The sequence below is a fragment of the Sceloporus occidentalis genome, unplaced genomic scaffold (assembly GCF_023333645.1).
Source record: "Sceloporus occidentalis isolate IW3139 unplaced genomic scaffold, rSceOcc1.0.p SCAF_12, whole genome shotgun sequence".
NCBI lineage: Eukaryota > Metazoa > Chordata > Lepidosauria > Squamata > Phrynosomatidae > Sceloporus > Sceloporus occidentalis.
Window position 1 is genome coordinate 23757761 of NW_028316992.1, and position 19040 is coordinate 23776800.

At 43.3% G+C, this 19040-nt stretch overlaps 1 protein-coding gene across 1 annotated transcript in view; it reads right to left on the reverse strand.

Moving 5' to 3' along the window:
- Positions 1 to 13869: 13869 nt before the first annotated feature.
- LOC149305391 (germinal-center associated nuclear protein-like) overlaps positions 13870 to 19040 on the reverse strand; it is a 52306-nt gene continuing 47135 nt past the window's right edge. Inside the window, exons 28-29 of the mRNA XM_089478083.1 lie at positions 15341 to 15491; positions 13870 to 14387 (exon numbers count right to left, since the gene is read on the reverse strand). Of these exons, the coding sequence (XP_089334209.1) occupies positions 14244 to 14387; positions 15341 to 15491 (295 nt within the window). The 3' untranslated portion in view covers positions 13870 to 14243. The remainder of the gene's footprint in view (positions 14388 to 15340; positions 15492 to 19040) is intronic.

Consider the following 19040-nt stretch of genomic DNA (forward strand, 5'->3'; position numbering starts at 1 on the left):
CAATGACAGGCAGCTGCCATTATGAAAACAATCTGGACCCAATTTGGGTTTTAGTAATAATAATAATAGATTTTATTTGTATTTTCCCGACTCTCCTGATGGATCAAGGCAGGATTACAACCATAAAATAGTCACAAACATCAATAACATCCAATTTATACACAATAAAACAAAAAATTACCTAAAAAATCAATTCAAAACATTAAAAACATCATTTAAAATGCACAGTTGCAATCGGTGGTGGAGTTTTTTTCCCTTATGTTCTTTACAAGAGGCCAGATGAGTAGGCCTGCCAGAAGAGATCCGTCTTAAGTGCTTTCCTGAAGGCATCTAAAGTGGTGATGAGACGGATATCTTCCGGCAAGTTGTTCCATAACTTGGGGACCATGGCTGTGTACGCTCTATGAGAAGCCGTTGTTAGTCTGACCTTTGGATAATCTAGTAGATTCTTCCCAGATGTTCTGAGAGTGCGGGGCAGATGGTGTAGGGGGAGGCGTTCCCTCAAGTAACTTGGGCCCAAGCCATGTAGTTCTTTAAAGGTAATAACCAACACTTTGTATTACGCCCGGAAGCTAATTGGCAGCCAATGTAGAGATTTTAGAACTGGTGTTATATGGTCTGTCCTACATGTTCTGGTGACCAGTCTGGCTGCCGCATTTTGGACTAATTGAAGCTGTCGGACTTGGTACAAAGGTAGCCCCATGTAGAGCACATTACAGAAACCTAAACAAGAGGCTTTTTGGCCCTGCATCATGTAAGCAGACTCTGTGAGCCCAAGGCAAACTTGGGGCAAATCACCCATGTGGACAAGGCCTCAGTTACTGCTTTCCTGACTAATTTTGAGCTTCAAACTGCTCCGATTGACTGATAAAGAGTACAGTACTATATTCAAAGTGCAACTGTGTGGAGGAAACACTCTGATCATCATTAATTTTAACTTCTGGATTAACCAGTGAATATATAAATTAGGTGGAAAGATCTCATCTGTTTATTCAACTATTAAAAAAAATTGAAAAGGAGAATGCAGGCTCTTAGGCTTTCCTGGGCTCTTTAAATAATAATAATAATAATAATAATAATAATAATAATAATAATAATAATAAATTTTATTTATGTTTCCCCGCCTCTCCCAGTGGATCGAAGCGGGGTTACAGACTAAATAAAAGCACAAAGTGTTGACCTCAACATTCAATTAAAAGCAGCTAAAAACAATAAAATATACAACATCAGACAATAACAATAGCCTCAACAAGCAAGGCAGGGATCATACACAGACAGGGCATGTCATTCATATCCGGGGAGTATTCATATCAGGTGGGGTATGCTCGGCTAAAAAGCTCGGTTTTAACTGCTTTTCTAAAGGTTTCTAATGAGGCTGCCAAGTGGATCTCCTCAGGAAGACTGTTCCAAAGTCTTGGAGCCATTGTTGAAAAAGCTCTTTGCGAAGTAGTAATGTACTTGGAGGTTGCTGTTTCCAGTGAGTTCTTGCCCGATGTTCTAAGAGTGCGGGGCGGATTATATAGGGAGATGTGGTCCTGTAAGTAACTCGGGCACAAGCCATGTAGGGCTTTATAGGTAATAATCAACACCTTGTACTGTGCCCAGAAGCAAATAGGGAGCCAGTGAAGATCTTTTAAGATAGGTGTAATATGGTCAAACCTTGATGAGCCGGTGACCAATCTGGCTGCTATATTTTGCACTAACTGAAGCTTCCAAACTTGGTACAAGGGTAGCCCCATGTAACACGCATTACAGAAATCTAGACGAGAGGTTACCAGAGCGTGTACCACCGTTTCAAGGTCCCTTTGGTGTAGGTAGGGTCGCAGTTGGCGTATCAACCGAAGTTGATAGCAAGCACTTCTGGCCGTCACATCTACCTGAGATGTCAATTGCAGGGACGAGTCCAGAAGTACTCCTAAACTGCAAACTTCGTGCTTCAGGGGAAGTGTGACACCGTCCAGGACAGGTTGGCAAATTTCCTTCCTTAGACCCAAGGAACCTATCACAAGTACTTCCATTTTCTCTGGATTCAGTCTGAGTTTGTTTTCCCTTATCCAGCCCATTACCGACTCCAGGCAAGCATTTAAGGGTTGAGATGCCATCCTTAGTCCCTATATCAGTCGGAGACATAGAGAAACATATTTGGGTGTCATCAGTGTACTGATAACACCGTGCCCCATGTCTCCAGATGATCTCTCCCAGCGGTTTCATGTAAATGTTGAACAGCATGGGGACAGAATAGCTCCTTGAGGGACACCAGATGTCAGTTCCCTCTTAGAGGAGCAAGTGTCCCCCAGCCTCACCATCTGGATTCTGCCTGAGAGGTAGGATCGGAACCACTGGAGCGCAGTGCCCCTGATACCCAACTCCCTCAGGTGTTCCAGAAGGATACCATGGTCTATGGTATCGAAAGTCGCTGAGATGTCCAAGAGCACCAACAAGGTCACACTTCCCGTCGATGCCCAGACGGAGATCATCGACTAAGGCGACCATGGCCATCTCAACTCCGTATTCCGCCCTGAAGCCGGTTTGAAATGGGTCCAGATAATCAGTTTCATCCAAGACAGCTTGGAGTTGGAAGGCGACCGCTCTCTCAATTATCTTGCCCAAGAATGGCAGCAGGGAGACCGGTCTATAACTGTTTCTCACCAGGAGGTCCAGGGAGGGTTTTTTCAGTAGCGGTTTAACCACTGCTAGTTTTAATTTGGATGGAAATTTGCCCTCCCGGAAGGATGCATTAATTATTAATCGTAACAATTTAGTTACTGCATCTCCTCCCTGGGCAGTCAACCAACAAGGGCAGGGATCAAGAGTGCACATTGTCTTCTTTATATCCAAGAAACTTGTCCACTTCATCGGTATTTACAAACTCAAAGTGATCCAGCTTAATAGAGTCCACGGAAGCTCTGGATACCTCTCCTATTGTTTCTGTTTTAATGCCAGCGTCAAGATCAGCCCTTATCCGAGAGATTTTATCTGCGAAAAAGTTATTAAAGTCGTCACAGCAGGTTTTTGTTGGTTCTAATATAGGGTTCAGGGCGGGCGGTAGCTGAGTCAACTCCCTCACCATCCTGAACAGCTCTACTCTACAACAGCATGGGCTCTACTCTGTGATGGCAGCATGCTATGGAGTCATGGGAGTCTTAGGCCTGTTACAAACTGCCAAAATAAAGCTGCTTCGGGTCTCTTTGGAAGTATGCTGTTTAAATGATGCATGGGTCCTAAGAATCCAGAAGCTGGACCAAAGCTGCACTCCAGTGCTTAGGAATGGAGTGTGGCTTTGGCGCGACCTCCGGACTTTTAGGACCCATGCATCATTTAAACAGCATACTTCCAAAGAGACCCGAAGCAGCTTTATTTTGGCAGTCTGTAACAGGCCATAGTTTAGGCAGAGGTTGTTAGAATTCTCAGGTAGAGAGTTGTAGCACCTTCCCAAACTATAAGTCCCGAGTTTCCATAAGATCCATCCACTGCAGTCAGAATGGAAAGGAGAGCAGGTTTCTTGTCTGGACATCCATATACACCTGGCCCTCTGCATCTGCAGGTATTACCTTTTGTGACTTTGATTATTTGTGGCATTGATTAATATGTTCTCTGAAAGAATCTCTAGCTCCTCCTGCGCAATTCTGCTGGAAGTTGACCATAGAGTTGTGTATAGAAGTCCCTAGAGAAAACACTTCTCTACTCATTTGTAGGTCTTCCACCATGATTCTATGATCAACTTTTGTTGGGTGTTGACCATAAAGTTGTGCTAGAGGAACTGGAGATTCCTTGAGAGGTATTCTCTCAGGCAAAAAGAATACAGTGGGCCCTTGGTATCCACTGGGGTTTGGTTCCAAGGAATCACCATAGATACCAAAATCCATGGATGCTCAAGTCCCATTAAATACAATGGTATAGTGCTATGGTGTCCCTTATATAAAATAAGGTTTGCTTTTTGCAATTTATATTTTTTTTAAGTATTTTGAAGCTGTGGATGGTTGAATCCGTGGATAAAAAAATCTGTACATACAGAGGGCTGACTGCAGTGGTTTTTTATTTGCTGTTTTTCCACATTCATGGGGGTCCTATGCCCCTAACCCCAGCAAATGTGGAGGGACCACTGAATTATTATTAATCATTTTGTGCGTGAAACAAAGTTTTGTGTACACAACACCATTACAGAGTAAAGTGTCACTATCTCAGGCGCCCACAAAAGATATTTTGGTTTTTGGAGTATTTCAGTTTTTGAATTAAGGGACAGTGTTGCACATGTTCCCCAGAGGGTTTTACCAAAATCCAAAATCCTCAGTATTCCCCAATATTTACTGGAATATTCAGTCAAGATACCAGGAAATAAATTAATTAAATTCCCTGGATTCCAGGGAATTCCCCGGAAATTGGGTACACTGTTAAGGGAGGCTCAACCTGAACCATTCTTGTATAGATCTTCGGGAAAACATATTAGGTGGAGAGTCACATACTTCTGAACTGCAGGAGTAAACATGTCTGAACCTGAATGACAATATGAAAACACACTGGAAATACTGGGTAGTGCTAGGTAGGTCACACAGGAGGCGATGGGGGGGATGAGGAGAGGGATATTTTGATCTCCACGCATGCAAAAACGAAGAAGAAACCAGCTGCATACTGTGAACTAGCCAAGTATTGCTTAGCTTTACCAAGCTAAGACCATGCATCCCATGGATGCAAGATGATCGCTTCCAGAAAAGGGTCCTTGTCAATGTCCTCCTTAAAGTTCTGGTTTTAGATGCTAAAATACTTCCATTTTCTGCTGCCAGTTTTGTCCTGCTTTTATATTCTGCTTCTTTAGCCACTGCATTATTACTGTATTATTATATTAATACTGCTTTCACGAGTAAATATTGCTTTCATCATAAGCGAAGTGAACACTGCTTTCACAAGTGTACACTGCATTCACAAGTAAAATGAACACGGCTTTCACAAGTGTACACTGCATTCACAAGTAAAATGAACACGGCTTTCAGAAGCGAATATTGCTTTCACAAGTGAACATTGCATTCACAAGTAAAATGAACATTGCATTCACAAGTAAAATGAACACTGCATTCACAAGTGTACACTGCATTCACAAGTAAAATGAACACGGCTTTCACAAGTGTACACTGCATTCACAAGTAAAATGAACACAGCTTTCACAAGTGTACACTGCATTCACAAGTAAAATGAACACAGCTTTCAGAAGCGAATATTGCTTTCACAAGTGAACACTGCATTTACAAGTAAAATGAACACTGCATTCACAAGTGTACACTGCATTCACAAGTAAAATGAACACTGCTTTCACAAGTGTACACTGCATTCACAAGTAAAATGAACACTGCATTCACAAGTGTACACTGCATTCACAAGTAAAATGAACACTGCATTCACAAGTGACACTGCATTCACAAGTGACACTGCATTCACAAGTAAAATGAACACTGCATTCACAAGTGTACACTGCATTCACAAGTACTGTAAAATGAACACTGCATTCACAAGTAAAATGAACACTGCTTTCTCAAGTGTACACTGCATTCACAAGTAAAATGAACACTGCATTCACAAGTGTACACTGCATTCACAAGTAAAATGAACACTGCATTCACAAGTGTACACTGCATTCACAAGTAAAATGAACACTGCATTCACAAGTGACACTGCATTCACAAGTGACACTGCATTCACAAGTAAAATGAACACTGCATTCACAAGTGACACTGCATTCACAAGTGACACTGCATTCACAAGTGACACTGCATTCACAAGTAAAATGAACACTGCATTCACAAGTGTACACTGCATTCACAAGTACTGTAAAATGAACACTGCATTCACAAGTAAAATGAACACTGCATTCACAAGTAAAATGAACACATTCACAAGTGAACGCTCCATTCATAAGTTTATATTGCTTTCCCAAGGTAAATGAACACTGACTGAGATAAGAAGTGAATATGGCTTTCACAAGTAAAACACACACATATACAAGTAATAAAAGTGAACACTGCTTTCACAAGCAAAGTGAACACTGGCTGCACTCACAAGTGAACATTGCTTCCACGAGTAAAACACACACATATTAAAGTGAACACTGCTTTTACAAATAGTGAAAACACACTGCATTCACAAGTGAATACTGCTTTCACAAGGTAAATGAACACTGACTGAGTTAAGATGTGATTATTGCTTTCACAAGTAAAACACACACATATAAAAATGAAGACTGCATTCACAAGTGAAGTGAACACTGACTGCCTTCACAAGTAAAATAGCTCAGAGATTCCTCCCAGGACTGCATTAATTAAGGGAGTGTCTCACAATAACAGCCAAATTAAGGGAGTGTCTCACAATATCCCCCCAGGTTTGGAAGGAAGCACCCCATACTCACGTCCCCTCCATCATCCTCCTCCTCCTCCTCCTTCTCCTGGACAGATGTGCCTCTCAGGAAAGATGCAGCCCTGACAGAACTCCTACACCTGCAAACTCCCTTTGTACAGAGGCATGCCGGGACGCGAAGTCTTTTATAGGACGCCTTGGCCGAGGCATGACCAGGAAAAAACTACATCCCCCAGGAGACCAATCAGAGAACGCCCGATCTGGACTGATATAAGCCCACGAAGGCGCCGGCCAATCACGGCGGCCGCTGATGAGGCTGTGGGCGGGGCCCACAAAGGCGCCAGCCAATCACGGCGGGGAGTGGAGTTCCATTGTAACTCCTGAGTTTGTCCTATACACTCGCCTGTTCTTCATTATTCCCTATGTGGAATGTGTGGAGAAAGATACATATCCATATCTCTCTGCAGACACCCAATAGCTATATCTGGCTATATAATTATCTATCGATTCTGCTGACAGTGGTCCCCAAACTGTGCCCTTTCAGGGATTATGGACTCCAGCTCCCAGAATCCCAGGCTATTGGCCAAAATGGCCGAGGCTTCTGGGAGCTGGAGTCCAAAATCTCTTTAAGGGCACAGTTTGGGGGACACTGCTCTATCTCTATATATACACATACACATATCTATACTATATGTGTGTGTGTGTGTATACATACACACACACACACACACACACACACACCCCTATACATAGCTATATATCTCAATATCTACAACAGTGGCCCCCAAACTGTGCTCTTGGAGGGATCTTTTGACTTCAGCTCCCAGAATCCCTGACCATTGGCCAACGTGGCTGAGGCTTCTGGGAAATGAAGTCCAAAATTCTCTTCAAGAGAATTCTCTTCACTTTGGGTACCACTACAAGAGAGGCAGTGTGGCCTAGTGGTTTGAGAGCATCAGACTATGAGTCTGGAGGCCAGGGTTCAGTTCCCAGCCATGGAAACCCACGGGGGTGAATGTGGGGCAGGTCACACTCTGATATTGCAAGAAGCAATACCAGGCTCCTGTTGGAGGAGACCCTAAATGCAGCACTGGCTGTTGCTAAATTTCCTTCAGAGGCAAAGAGGATTAAAGCTCGTTGTGTTTTAGATGAAAGCTGATAGTAACTGTTGTGTTGTTTTATTGTACTGCTTATTCCCTTTGGATGTTGTTTTTACATATTTCATGCTTAAGTCTCTTATTGGATCTGTCGATCGTAATAAAAGATTACGAGGATGATGTATTTCACCACGATCGTACCATGATGAAGTAATCTTACGCAACAAATTTTGATCCTTCCACACCTCATCATAAAACCTCTCATACTCCATGACACACTTTTTTTTTTTCTTTGACAACCACAATTTCCAACCATTTTGCAACAGAACAGGGCATTTTCCTTGAAAATGGGGCACAATTGACATTTTATTAAAATGACAGGACAGTCTGGAAATATGAAAAAAGTGCAGCACTGTCCCATTTAAAATGGTACGTATGCTTGGCCTATGCAAGAGCAATGCTCCTCCTTTCTGCTTAGCAATTTGCCTGCAGAGCACTGAGAGGGTGGGAGCAGAAACAGGTCAATGCAAGCATGATGTGAAGGAAAAGTGGGAAAACTTTATTTATATACTTATATACCTCTGCTTGAACTTTCCACTGCCATACCACCCTCTTTTGCCTACATTTCTTATGATGGGAGAAGCCACTAAGAGCTGGACATCCTTCACCAAAGAAGGAAAAGCATATGTGTGTGCAATGCATGCGCACCTGACGGAATCCATAGGCCTAAGTAAGCTGCACAATCATTTCTTCCATTTCAAAGGAACCTGCAGCATTTCTCACAAAGGCGTGCTCCTAATAAACTTTGTGGTTTGACTAGATGTGCACCTTTTATTATCAAGTGGCTGATCTATAAGAGGGGAAACGGATAATACAATTATGAATGGGAACCCGGTTAAACCTGTTTGTTCCCTCCTTCCAACTCCAATGATACACCACCATTGCAACCCACACACATGGAACAGGGATTTCAAAACATTGTCTGTGGTAGGAATGAAATATTAAATTAACTAGGTATGAAAGGTAAAGAGAGATAATGAATGTTGGAGTGGGTATGAGAAAATGCAAGAGAGTAAATAAGTGTAAAGAAGTATGTTTGGGGAGCAGAAAGGGAAGTGAGGGAAGGAGGAAGTAAAGTAACAAAAGGAAGATGTGAAAAGAAGGTAGAATGAGAATTCTTGAATGAATGAATGAATGAATGAATGAATGAAAATTTATTTATGTACCGCTATTCCTACATAGATCATAGCGGTTTACAACATAAAATGAAACAATAGCAACTACATATATCCCTGACAGTGCAAACAAACTACCCATACCGAATTAAAAAATTATACAAAAGAATCTAAAAAACCATTATATTACAGTCAATTAAAACCATATCATTAAAAGCCGTACAACAAAATAGCTGGATCGAATAATGTGCATCAAGGAAGGAGAGAAAAATATTAAGGCACATGGGGGAAAGCTTGATGGAAAAGATGGGATTTCAAATTTCTCCTAAATAGGTTTAAAGAGGTGACTGAGCGGAGCTTGTCGGGCAGAGTTCCAAATCTGCGGGGCCGAGATAGAAAATGTCCTCTGAGAAGATGAAGAATACCTTGACTTTGGAACTCTTAGCAAATGTTTTCCGCCCAATCTGAGAGTGCGGGGCGGACTGTATGGGGAGAGGCGGTACTCCAAGTACCCGGGGCCCAAGCAATTTAGGGCTTTATAGGTAATTACCAACACCTTGTATTGTGCCCGGAAGCGAATGGGCAGCCAATGTAGATCTTGCAATATAGGTGTTATATGGCTAGTCCTGGAACATCCAGTGACCAGCCTTGCTGCCATATTCTGAACCAATTGTAGCTTCCGGGTTTGGTACAAGGGTTGTCCCATGTAGAGCGCATTGCAGAAAACCAACCAAGAGGTTACCAGAGCATGTACCACTGTTTCCAGGTCTCCCCGGCCCAGGTAGGGTCACAGCTGGCGTATCAGCCGAAGTTGATAGCAGGTGCTCCTGATCGTCGCATCCACCAGAGATGTAAGGTGGAGCGACGAGTCCAGAAGCACCCCCAGACTGCGAACTGAGTCCTTCAAGGGGAGCGTGACCCCGTTCAGGACAGGTGGACAAATATCCATCCCCGGGCCATCCCCGGTACTATCACGAGTACTTCCATTTTCTCTGGATTCAGGCTGAGTCTGTTTTCCCTCATCCAGCCCATTACTGACTCCAAGCAGGCATTTAGAGGAGAGATGCCATCCCTAGTCACTGCATCAGTCGGAGACATAGAGAAACATATTTGGGTGTCATCAGCATACTGATAATACCGCGCCCCATGTCTTCGGATGATCTCTCCCAGCGGCTTCATGTAAATGTTGAATAGCATGGGGGACAAAATCGCTCCCTGAGGGACACCAGATGTTAGGGCCCTCTTATCGGAACGACAGTCCCCCAGCTGCACCATGACAGTTAAGGAAGGAGGAGCCTCTATCTTCAGGCTAGCCCTGGTGGAGCTGGGCCTGCCTGATCACTCCCTCTCAGGCCGGAAGGTGACAGTTAAGGAGGGAGGAGCCTCTTTCTTCAGGCTAGCCCTGGTGGAGCTCGGCCTGCCTGATCACTCCCTCTCAGGCCAGAAGGTGACAGTTAAGGAGGGAGGAGCCTCTTTCTTCAGGCTATCCCTGGTGGAGCTGGGCCTGCCTGATCACTCCCTCTCAGGCCGGAAGGTGACAGTTAAGGAGGGAGGAGCCTCTTTCTTCAGGCTATCCCTGGTGGAGCTGGGCCTGCCTGATCTCTCCCTCTCAGGCCGGAAGGTGACAGTTAAGGAGGGAGGAGCCTCTTTCTTCAGGCTATCCCTGGTGGAGCTGGGCCTGCCTGATCACTCCCTCTCAGGCCGGAAGATGACAGTTAAGGAGGGAGGAGCCTCTTTCTTCAGGCTATCCCTGGTGGAGCTGGGCCTGCCTGATCACTCCCTCTCAGGCCGGAAGGTGACAGTTAAGGAGGGAGGAGCCTCTTTCTTCAGGCTATCCCTGGTGGAGCTGGGCCTGCCTGATCACTCCCTCTCAGGCCGGAAGATGACAGTTAAGGAGGGAGGAGCCTCTATCTTCAGGCTATCCCTGGTGGAGCTGGGCCTGCCTGATCTCTCCCTCTCAGGCCGGAAGATGACAGTTAAGGAGGGAGGAGCCTCTTTCTTCAGGCTATCCCTGGTGGAGCTGGGCCTGCCTGATCACTCCCTCTCAGGCCGGAAGATGACAGTTAATAAGGAGGGAGGAGCCTCTTTCTTCAGGCTATCCCTGGTGGAGCTGGGCCTGCCTGATCACTCCCTCTCAGGCCGGAAGATGACAGTTAAGGAGGGAGGAGCCTCTATCTTCAGGCTAGCCCTGATGGAGCTGGGCCTGCCTGATCACTCCCTCTCAGGCAGGAAGATGACAGTTAAGGAGGGAGGAGTCTCTTCCTTCAGGCTATCCCTGATGGAGCTGGGTCTGCCTGATCACTCCCTCTCAGGCCAGAAGCTGACAGTTAAGGGAGTCTCTTCCTTCATCCTAGCCCTGGTAGAGCTGGGTCTGCCTGATCACTCCCTCTCAGGCCGGAAGATGACAGTTAAGGAGGGAGGAGTCTCTTCCTTCAGGCTATCCCTGGTGGAGCTGGGTCTGCCTGATCACTCCTTCTCAGGCTGCTTAATTAATGAGAATTAAGATGTAAGGAAAAAGGGTAATGAGAAAGAAGGGTGAAAGTTGCTTGTGGGATGATGATGATATTTATTTGTATCCCACTCTTTCCCCAGAACTGGGAGTCAGAGTAGCTTCACAATATTAAAAGAACAATTCAATACAATGGTTCTGCTATGATATGCTATAATTTCTTGAGAAATGTCCCTCATTTAAAATTATTTCCTGCATTCCGATCATCTCTAGCCTTATTCTGCAATATTCTTGTTGGGATCCCATTTTCTCCATTCAGCACTCTGCTGAAAAGATCATTCATTGTTCCCATATCTCTGCCCAAAGTGCACTCCTAATGCCTTTCACTGTTCATTCTGGGACCCTACAGTGTTCATTCCTAGACTTGCACAAAGTTCTTAATCTTTCCTTCAAACCTCTCCAGGGCCTTACCACCTGCCTCCCTCTACTTATCTCTGAACTCTTGTATCCTGATACATTCCATCCCTTGCAATCCATCTCCATCTTATTCCTTTTAGCTTGGAACTGCCTCACTGAATGCCTCCTTGCAACCATCTGCCTCATTTTTTCAAGACTCTTGAAAAAACAGCTTTCTCAGGAAGTCTTCGGGGTATGTTGTCGTTGTGTGCCTTCAAGTCATTTCCAACTTTTGGTGACCTTAAAGTTATCATGGGCTTTTTTTGGCAAGATTTGTTCAGAGGTTTGCCCTTGCCTTCCTCTAAGATTGAGAGAGTATGACTTGCCCAAGGTCACCCAGTGGGTTTCTGACTCAAGAAAAATTCAAGCCCTGGCCTCCAGAGTCCTAGTCCAATGCTCAAGCCACTACACCATGTGGGCTCACAGTATGTACCTAGTCCAATATCTTTGCAAAACTAAGCAAAACTATATTTTATTTCAAATACTTACTTATTATTCTATTTATCCACACCTTTCCTGACCCCCACCATTTTCCTTCTGAATAGGTTGTAAGCCTGTTGGAAAAGGGACCTATCAAACCTGTACACAGATGGTGCTGCAAGTATTAATTTAAAAGTGTATAAATAATTGATTTATTCTAGACGATGAGCTACAGACCAACCATGATAGTATGCATTATATTAAGAAAAATACTGCAAAGGAAACTTCAAGACATTCATCATGCTACCTTCTCAGTGCAAATACTAGTATCAAAATCAAACATTACACTTAACTAAAAAAGTGAATGATATATTTTTAAAAGTGTACACTGAAAGAGAGAACACATGTTCTTTTTAAAATATGCAAAGTATCAAGATTCTGATTCCTGAGTAAAGAGGATATTGCCAACTTTACAATCTCTGTATTTCAGGATATTCTTATGGGGAAGCTATGATTTTATTCTTGATAACAACAGGAATTTGGACATTACAAACGTTGTATCAGCAGGGTCTACTCAAGGGAAAAATAATTTGAAATGCAATGCTTCCCCAAACAGTAAAAAATAACCATTCTTTGTTCTTCTAAAGCAAATTCCTACTTTAAAAACGAAGCAAAACTGGAACGTAACTATTCCAATGTTAGAGTAGGCAGATTATTGTCATTTTTACTCACAACACATACACAAAATCAGAGGGACTGCTTTGGTAAAATTACTAAGAATACTGCCCTCACATTGTTGCAAAATCTTTCATAGGTTTTCATACTTCTAGAGCAATTCTTACAGCTGCTTTGCACATTACTGTCTGCTTAATGGGTGTGTTTCCATTCATTAATGAAAATGACGACATCAGAAATACTTGTCTTTTGGGACTAGTCATCTCTTTTAATTTGTATAAAAGGGGGTCTCAGCCTTTCTGACTTCCAGTTTCTGCTGTACACAACCACATGGATAGGTCAGCTCTGCTCATAACCCACAAAAGAGGAAAGTTGTGAAAGCACAAGCCACTCAAATTTCCACTATGGAGCTCCTTCATGACTAACTCTAACCCCATTTGCAATGCAAAATATTGGCCATTTTATGAATGGAAAATTCTACATGAACGTGCACGCAGTTCATTTCTTCTTGGATTCTTGGATTCCAATAAGAATCATTCTGTAAGTCAATGTAAGAATGTCCATGATAGAAAAGCTCCCCACCCTGCTTTGTGGTAGAGTTCCTTCCAATACTTGGTAAAAACTGAGGTCAATTAAGAGGGAAGAAATTTCCATTCCACGAACATCTTAAATTAGCTTACATGGGATCCAAGACTTTGCACAGTACTTCACTTTCTTAAATGTGTTGGGAAACTAAGGCGCCTTACAGACCGCCCAAAAAGGCAGTCTGCTGGCGCCTGTGTTTGCTGCGCGAAGGAGCCGCAGCGGCCAACCGCGCAGCTCCTCCGCGCAGAAAAAAGAAGCCGCAAAAAGCGGCTTCTTCTTGCGGCACGGTTATGACACCACAAGGCACCAATGTCACACTTGCAGCATCATAACCGCGCACGCAACATGCGGATGCTAAGTGTCTGCCACATCAAAATGGCAGCGCCCATGTAGAAGTACGTGCTTGGCACATACTAGGGTTGGGGCGTCAGGAAAGGACGCCCCTTCCTAACCCTAGTACGTGCCTAGCACGTACTTTTTGGCAGTGTGTAACCCGCCTAAGAGACAGTGCAACTTACTTCCCCATCCATCAGTGCATCTTCCCTGCCTCCAACACCACCTACACTGATGTGGAAACACAATGTTCAAACAGTGCCCAGCCCTTACCCTGTGATATACAAGGGGTTGCCCCTTCCACACAGTTGATTTCTTAGATAAAACTGGGAACTAATCATTTTTTCCCCATTTTATTTCATGACAAATCACAGACTGCCAACTCTTAGAAGTTGTGAAATTCAGTACAAACACTGACATTCAGTACAAACACAGGCTCATCTGAAAGTAAGTCCTACTGAATTAAATAAGGGTTACTCCCAGGTTAAGTGCACACAGGAAAGTGGCCAAAATTAGAGCACAAAATTCAACACTGGGGAGCTGTTAACAGTATGATACAATCACAAAGAAATATTATCAAATGGAGTCACAGAAAACTTCATTCACAGAAGTCCTTGTTGTTCTTACATGGATTTCCATCCAGATTATTCACATATCTTTGTGATCCAATGTGAGTTTTTGAGCTTTCTTACACGTTTAGATTAAGCATGATCACGTATCAATCACATCTAACAATGTAGACAGGTGGAGTTCACAAGCCATTTCTTCTTCTCTGTTTGCCATTATCAGTTGTTTCAAATATTTAAGTCTGTGAGACAGAGAGGTATCTGGGTCCCTCAGTTCTTTATTTCCAGGCTGATGTGGGAAAGGAGGAAACAAAATCAGAAAATGTTGTTGAATTTGAATCAAAAAGCAGTAAAGCAAAAGTATACCTCTGGCCAGACTAAATGAAGCCTGGTTCTGCTGTTATGTCTGAACATAGTACATCATCATGTGTGAAGGACATGGCACATACAGAACAGTCCTGTTCCAACATCATTGCTTGTGTCAGCCACACCATCATAGTCTGGCCTTTCTCTGTTCAGTTGGAAGATTTGAGGGGGGATTCTACTTATGGCCAATGGAATGCAAGTAGAGGCTTTGCTTCATTAGGAAAACCTGTCAATAAAGCAAGTTTCCCAGCTGGACCGAAGCTTTTACTTGTTGAAGTGAATGTGAATGGAAGCCAAAAGAGGACACTCAGTCCATTTAATTAATGGATCTGATCAATCCACTTAATAATTGGGGTGGAGATTACATGCACAGCCCTGCATTTCTTGCACACACTTGTTTTTATTCTTGTGTTATGTTCAGGTATGGTTACAATCCTGCCCTTCTCCAGGAGTACCACAAATTTGTAGCATTCATTGGACACGCTGGACAATCATAGATTACTTATCTACAACTAGTCAAGTTGTACCAGTTTACAACATTTAAAAGCTTTTTTTCTGACTAGAACACATATCTATTTAGTTGATGCAAATACAACTGAAGTTAGACACTACTACAACAGTTTCCTCTGTAGATGCTTCTTTGACTTCATTTTTCATCTCAAGATAATTCTACGCATTTTGATCAGGGGGCGATAACATTTCTCCAGGGTAAATTACTGTAGAGTCCTAGTATTGTCATTCACAAGTCTGGAAAAGTGGCCTCATTTACTGTTTCTACAGTACTTGGAAATTAGGCATCTAAACTACAGAGCAACAACACACCAGCACATTCTCTGTGCTTCCTACAGAGTTCTATTATGTTCTTATAGAATTTACCTCTGGGCTTCTTGATGTTGACATTTTGGCAAGTGGATGGATTATTTGAGGCACATGCACGAGCGTTTCAGGAAGGTAAAGAGGAAGAGATGGAGAATCCTGGAATAACTGAGAGTCATTGATTAGCAACTGCTGCAGCTGATCATCAAACCTAAACCAAATAAGGAGAAAGAAAGAAAAATAATTTGCAAACGTACATGATGCACTTACTTTTTCTTTTTTTTTAATAATTTTTTATTAAACATACAAAGACGTGTATTTACAAATAACAACATAAACATACACACATATGTACAAATAATACTACCATTTCAGGTAGTATAACATATACTGCCTTTTGTACTATTTTTACTGAAATGTTCTTCTTCTTCCGAGATAAAATTCCTAACCTTATAATGTAGGTATAAATAATTTCCCATATATTTTTGTACTAAATATACTTCCTGTTAGCCTATAAAAATTATATTACTTTAAACATCTTTATATTAAAGGTTTGCACAGAGACCATGGAAACATGATTGCTTAATTATATTCCATAAAGTAGTAGCAGTAGTCTATTAATATAATATTGGTCTTCTAGTTCTAGTTCTCAAATTTACTATATTATCATACATTATGTACAGAGACGAGAAGAGGTGGAAGAGAAAAAGAGGAAGGAAAAAGGACAGGAAAGGAAAAGAAAAGAAAAGAAAAACGGAGCGAAAGTAAACAAAGACACGTAAATAAGGAAGTTATCTCTCTCTTTACATTATTATTATTATTATTATTATTATTATTATTATTATTATTATTAACCTTTATTTATGAAGCGCTGTAAATTTACACAGCGCTGTACATACAATCTTTTAGTTAGACGATTCCCTGCCCTCGGGCTTACAATCTAAAAAGACAAGACACAGAAGAAGGGAGTGGTGGAGGGAAAGGGTAAGAGGTCCAGCAGTTCCTCTCTACCTCCAAGGCCTGGACCAAGGGAGATGGACTGGAGGGAGGGCGAGGCTTCATAATGAATGGTTAATCATTTTCCAGGGAAAATACATACTCTCAAGTAGGATAAAACATATACAGTACATAGCAATACAGGAAATGGTTCAATAAACAGGCACCACAAGAATATCAAATAGTAAGCGACAATTATGCAATGCCTGGGAAGGCTACTCTGAACAGGATGGTTTTCAACTCCATTTTGAAGCTGGTTAAAGAAGTGATGGCTCTTGCTTGTGGGGGAAGAAGGTTCCAGGAGTGAGGGGCAGCGAGTGAAAAGGGGCGAATCCGAGATGGGGCAGAGGAAATCCTGGGCTGGGACAGCAGACCTTGACTACCAGAACGGAGGGCCCTAGTGGGAAGGTGAGGAGAAAGAAGGTCTGATAAGTAGGGAGGGGCCAGTCCATGGAGGGCTTTAAACGTCGACAGCAGGAGCTTATACTGAAAGCGGAAAGGGAGGGGGAGCCAGTGAAGGGATGCCAACACAGGAGAGATGTGGTCAGAGCGGTGGGTGGAAGTGATAATGCGTGCAGCTGAATGCTGAACAGAGATTAATGGATGGAGGTGAGAAAGAGGAAGCCCAGCCAGGGGGATGTTACAGTAATCAAGTCGTGAGATCACTAGGGCATGGACCAGGATCTTGGCAGTAGAGGCGGAGAGATATGGTCGGATTTTGGCAATATTGTACAAAAAGAATCTACAAGCCTTGGCTGTGGTCTGGATCTGAGGGATACATGACAGAGAAGAGTCAAAGATAAAACCAAGACTGCGGGCTTGCTGGACTGGTTGAATAGAAATGTTGTCCACAGAGACAGAAAAGGAGTGTTGAAGGGTGGGCTTAGGAGGAAAGACAAGAAGCTCCGTCTTGGACATGTTGAGCTTCAAACGCCGATGGCACATCCACTGCGAGACAGCTGTGAGGCAGGACGAAACTTGCTGTTCAAGCCTTGGAGAAAGGTCAGGGGCGGAAAGATACAGCTGGGTGTCATCGGCATACAGATGGTAGGAAAAGCCAAAAGAGCTGATGAGTTTTCCTAAGGACAGTGTGTAGAGAAAAAACAGAAGGGGACCCAGAACAGAGCCCTGGGGAACTCCAACAGATAAGGGAACAGGAGATGAAGTCTGACCTCCTGCAACCACTGCAAAGGATCTGCCAGACAAGTACGATCTAAACCAGTCGAGAACAGAGTCTGAGAACCCAAGGTCAGAGAGTATATCAGCTAGAAGACAGTGATCAACGGTGTCAAAGGCTGCAGACAGATCAAGAAGGATGAGAACAGAGTAAAGGCCATTAGCCTTGGCCTGTAAAAGGTCATTCGAGATCTTGGTGAGAGCTGTCTCTGTAGAATGCCTTGGGTGGAAGCCAGACTGAAAGGGATCGAGGATGGAATTGGCTTCAAGAAACTCAAGACAGCGCGAATAGACAACCCGTTCCAAAACCTTAGAAAGAAAGGGAAGAAGAGAAATCGGACAATAGCTAGACAAGGAGGAGGGGTCAAGAGAAGGTTTTTTCAGAATTGGGGAAATGAGAGCATGTTTGAAGTCCGAGGGGAAGGAGCCTGTAGAGAGAGAGAGAGAGAGAGATTGAAGATATGGAGAAGCGAGGGCAGAAAGGAGGGAGCTATAGAGATTAGAAGACGAGTAGGAATTGGATCAAGGGAGCAAGTTGCAGGTTTGGAAGAGTTCAGAAGTGAAGAGAGTTCATCCAAAGAGGCAGGAGGAAACACAGAAAATTTGTCAGGCGAGGGTGATAGAAGATTAAGAGCAGAAGAAGAATCGGGGGGGGGGGGGACTATCTCAGAGCGAATAATGGAAATTTTAGAGATGAAATAATTAGCAAAGTCATTAGGAGAGAATGATGAAGAGACAGGAGGAGAGGGAGGTTTAAGCAAAGTGTTGAAGGTGGAGAACAAACGCTGCGGGCGCCTCTCATTGGCAGAGATCAATGATTTGTAATAATTCTGTTTAGCCATAGAGAGGGCCCATGAGAAGGAAGAAAGAACAAATTTGAAATGGATAAAATCAGCCCACTCTTTGGACTTTCTCCAAAGACGTTCGGCCGCTCTAGAGCAGGACCGGAGAAACTTAATGTTGGGGGTAAGCCAGGGCTGAGGTCTAGTCTTAGAGGAAGAAGTGCGTACAGAGACAGGGGCAAAATGGTCAAGAGTTGAGGAAAGAGTGGAGTTAAATAAAGACATTGCTGAATCAGCAGAATCCCCGAGATTTAGGGAAGAGAGAGAAGAATCCAGGGTCAGACCAAGATGGTTAGAGTCAACAGATTGAAGATCACGAAAATGGCGTTGAACAGTATGACGAGGAGGTGGAGTATAAGTGAGAGCAAAGGAGACTAAATGATGGTCAGATAGTGGAAAGTCAAGTGCCAGGTAGTCAGAAATGGTGCAGTTTGCAGCAAGAACCAGGTCAAGACAGTGACCAAGAGAATGAGTTGAAGCATTGGAGTGTGGCTGGAGGCCAAAAGAAGCTAGCAGAGAGTTAAAGCGAGATGTTGTAGGGTTATTGGAATCATCAATGTGAATATTGAAGTCACCTAGGATCAAAGTGGGGATTGAATCTGAAAGAAAGAATGTCAGCCATGATTCAAAGTCTGAGAGGAACTGGGTGGCAGAGCCAGGAGGGCGATAAATAACTGTGACCCGGAGCTGTACAGGAGAAAAGAGTCTGATAGGATGAAACTCAAAGGAAGAGAAATGATAGCTGG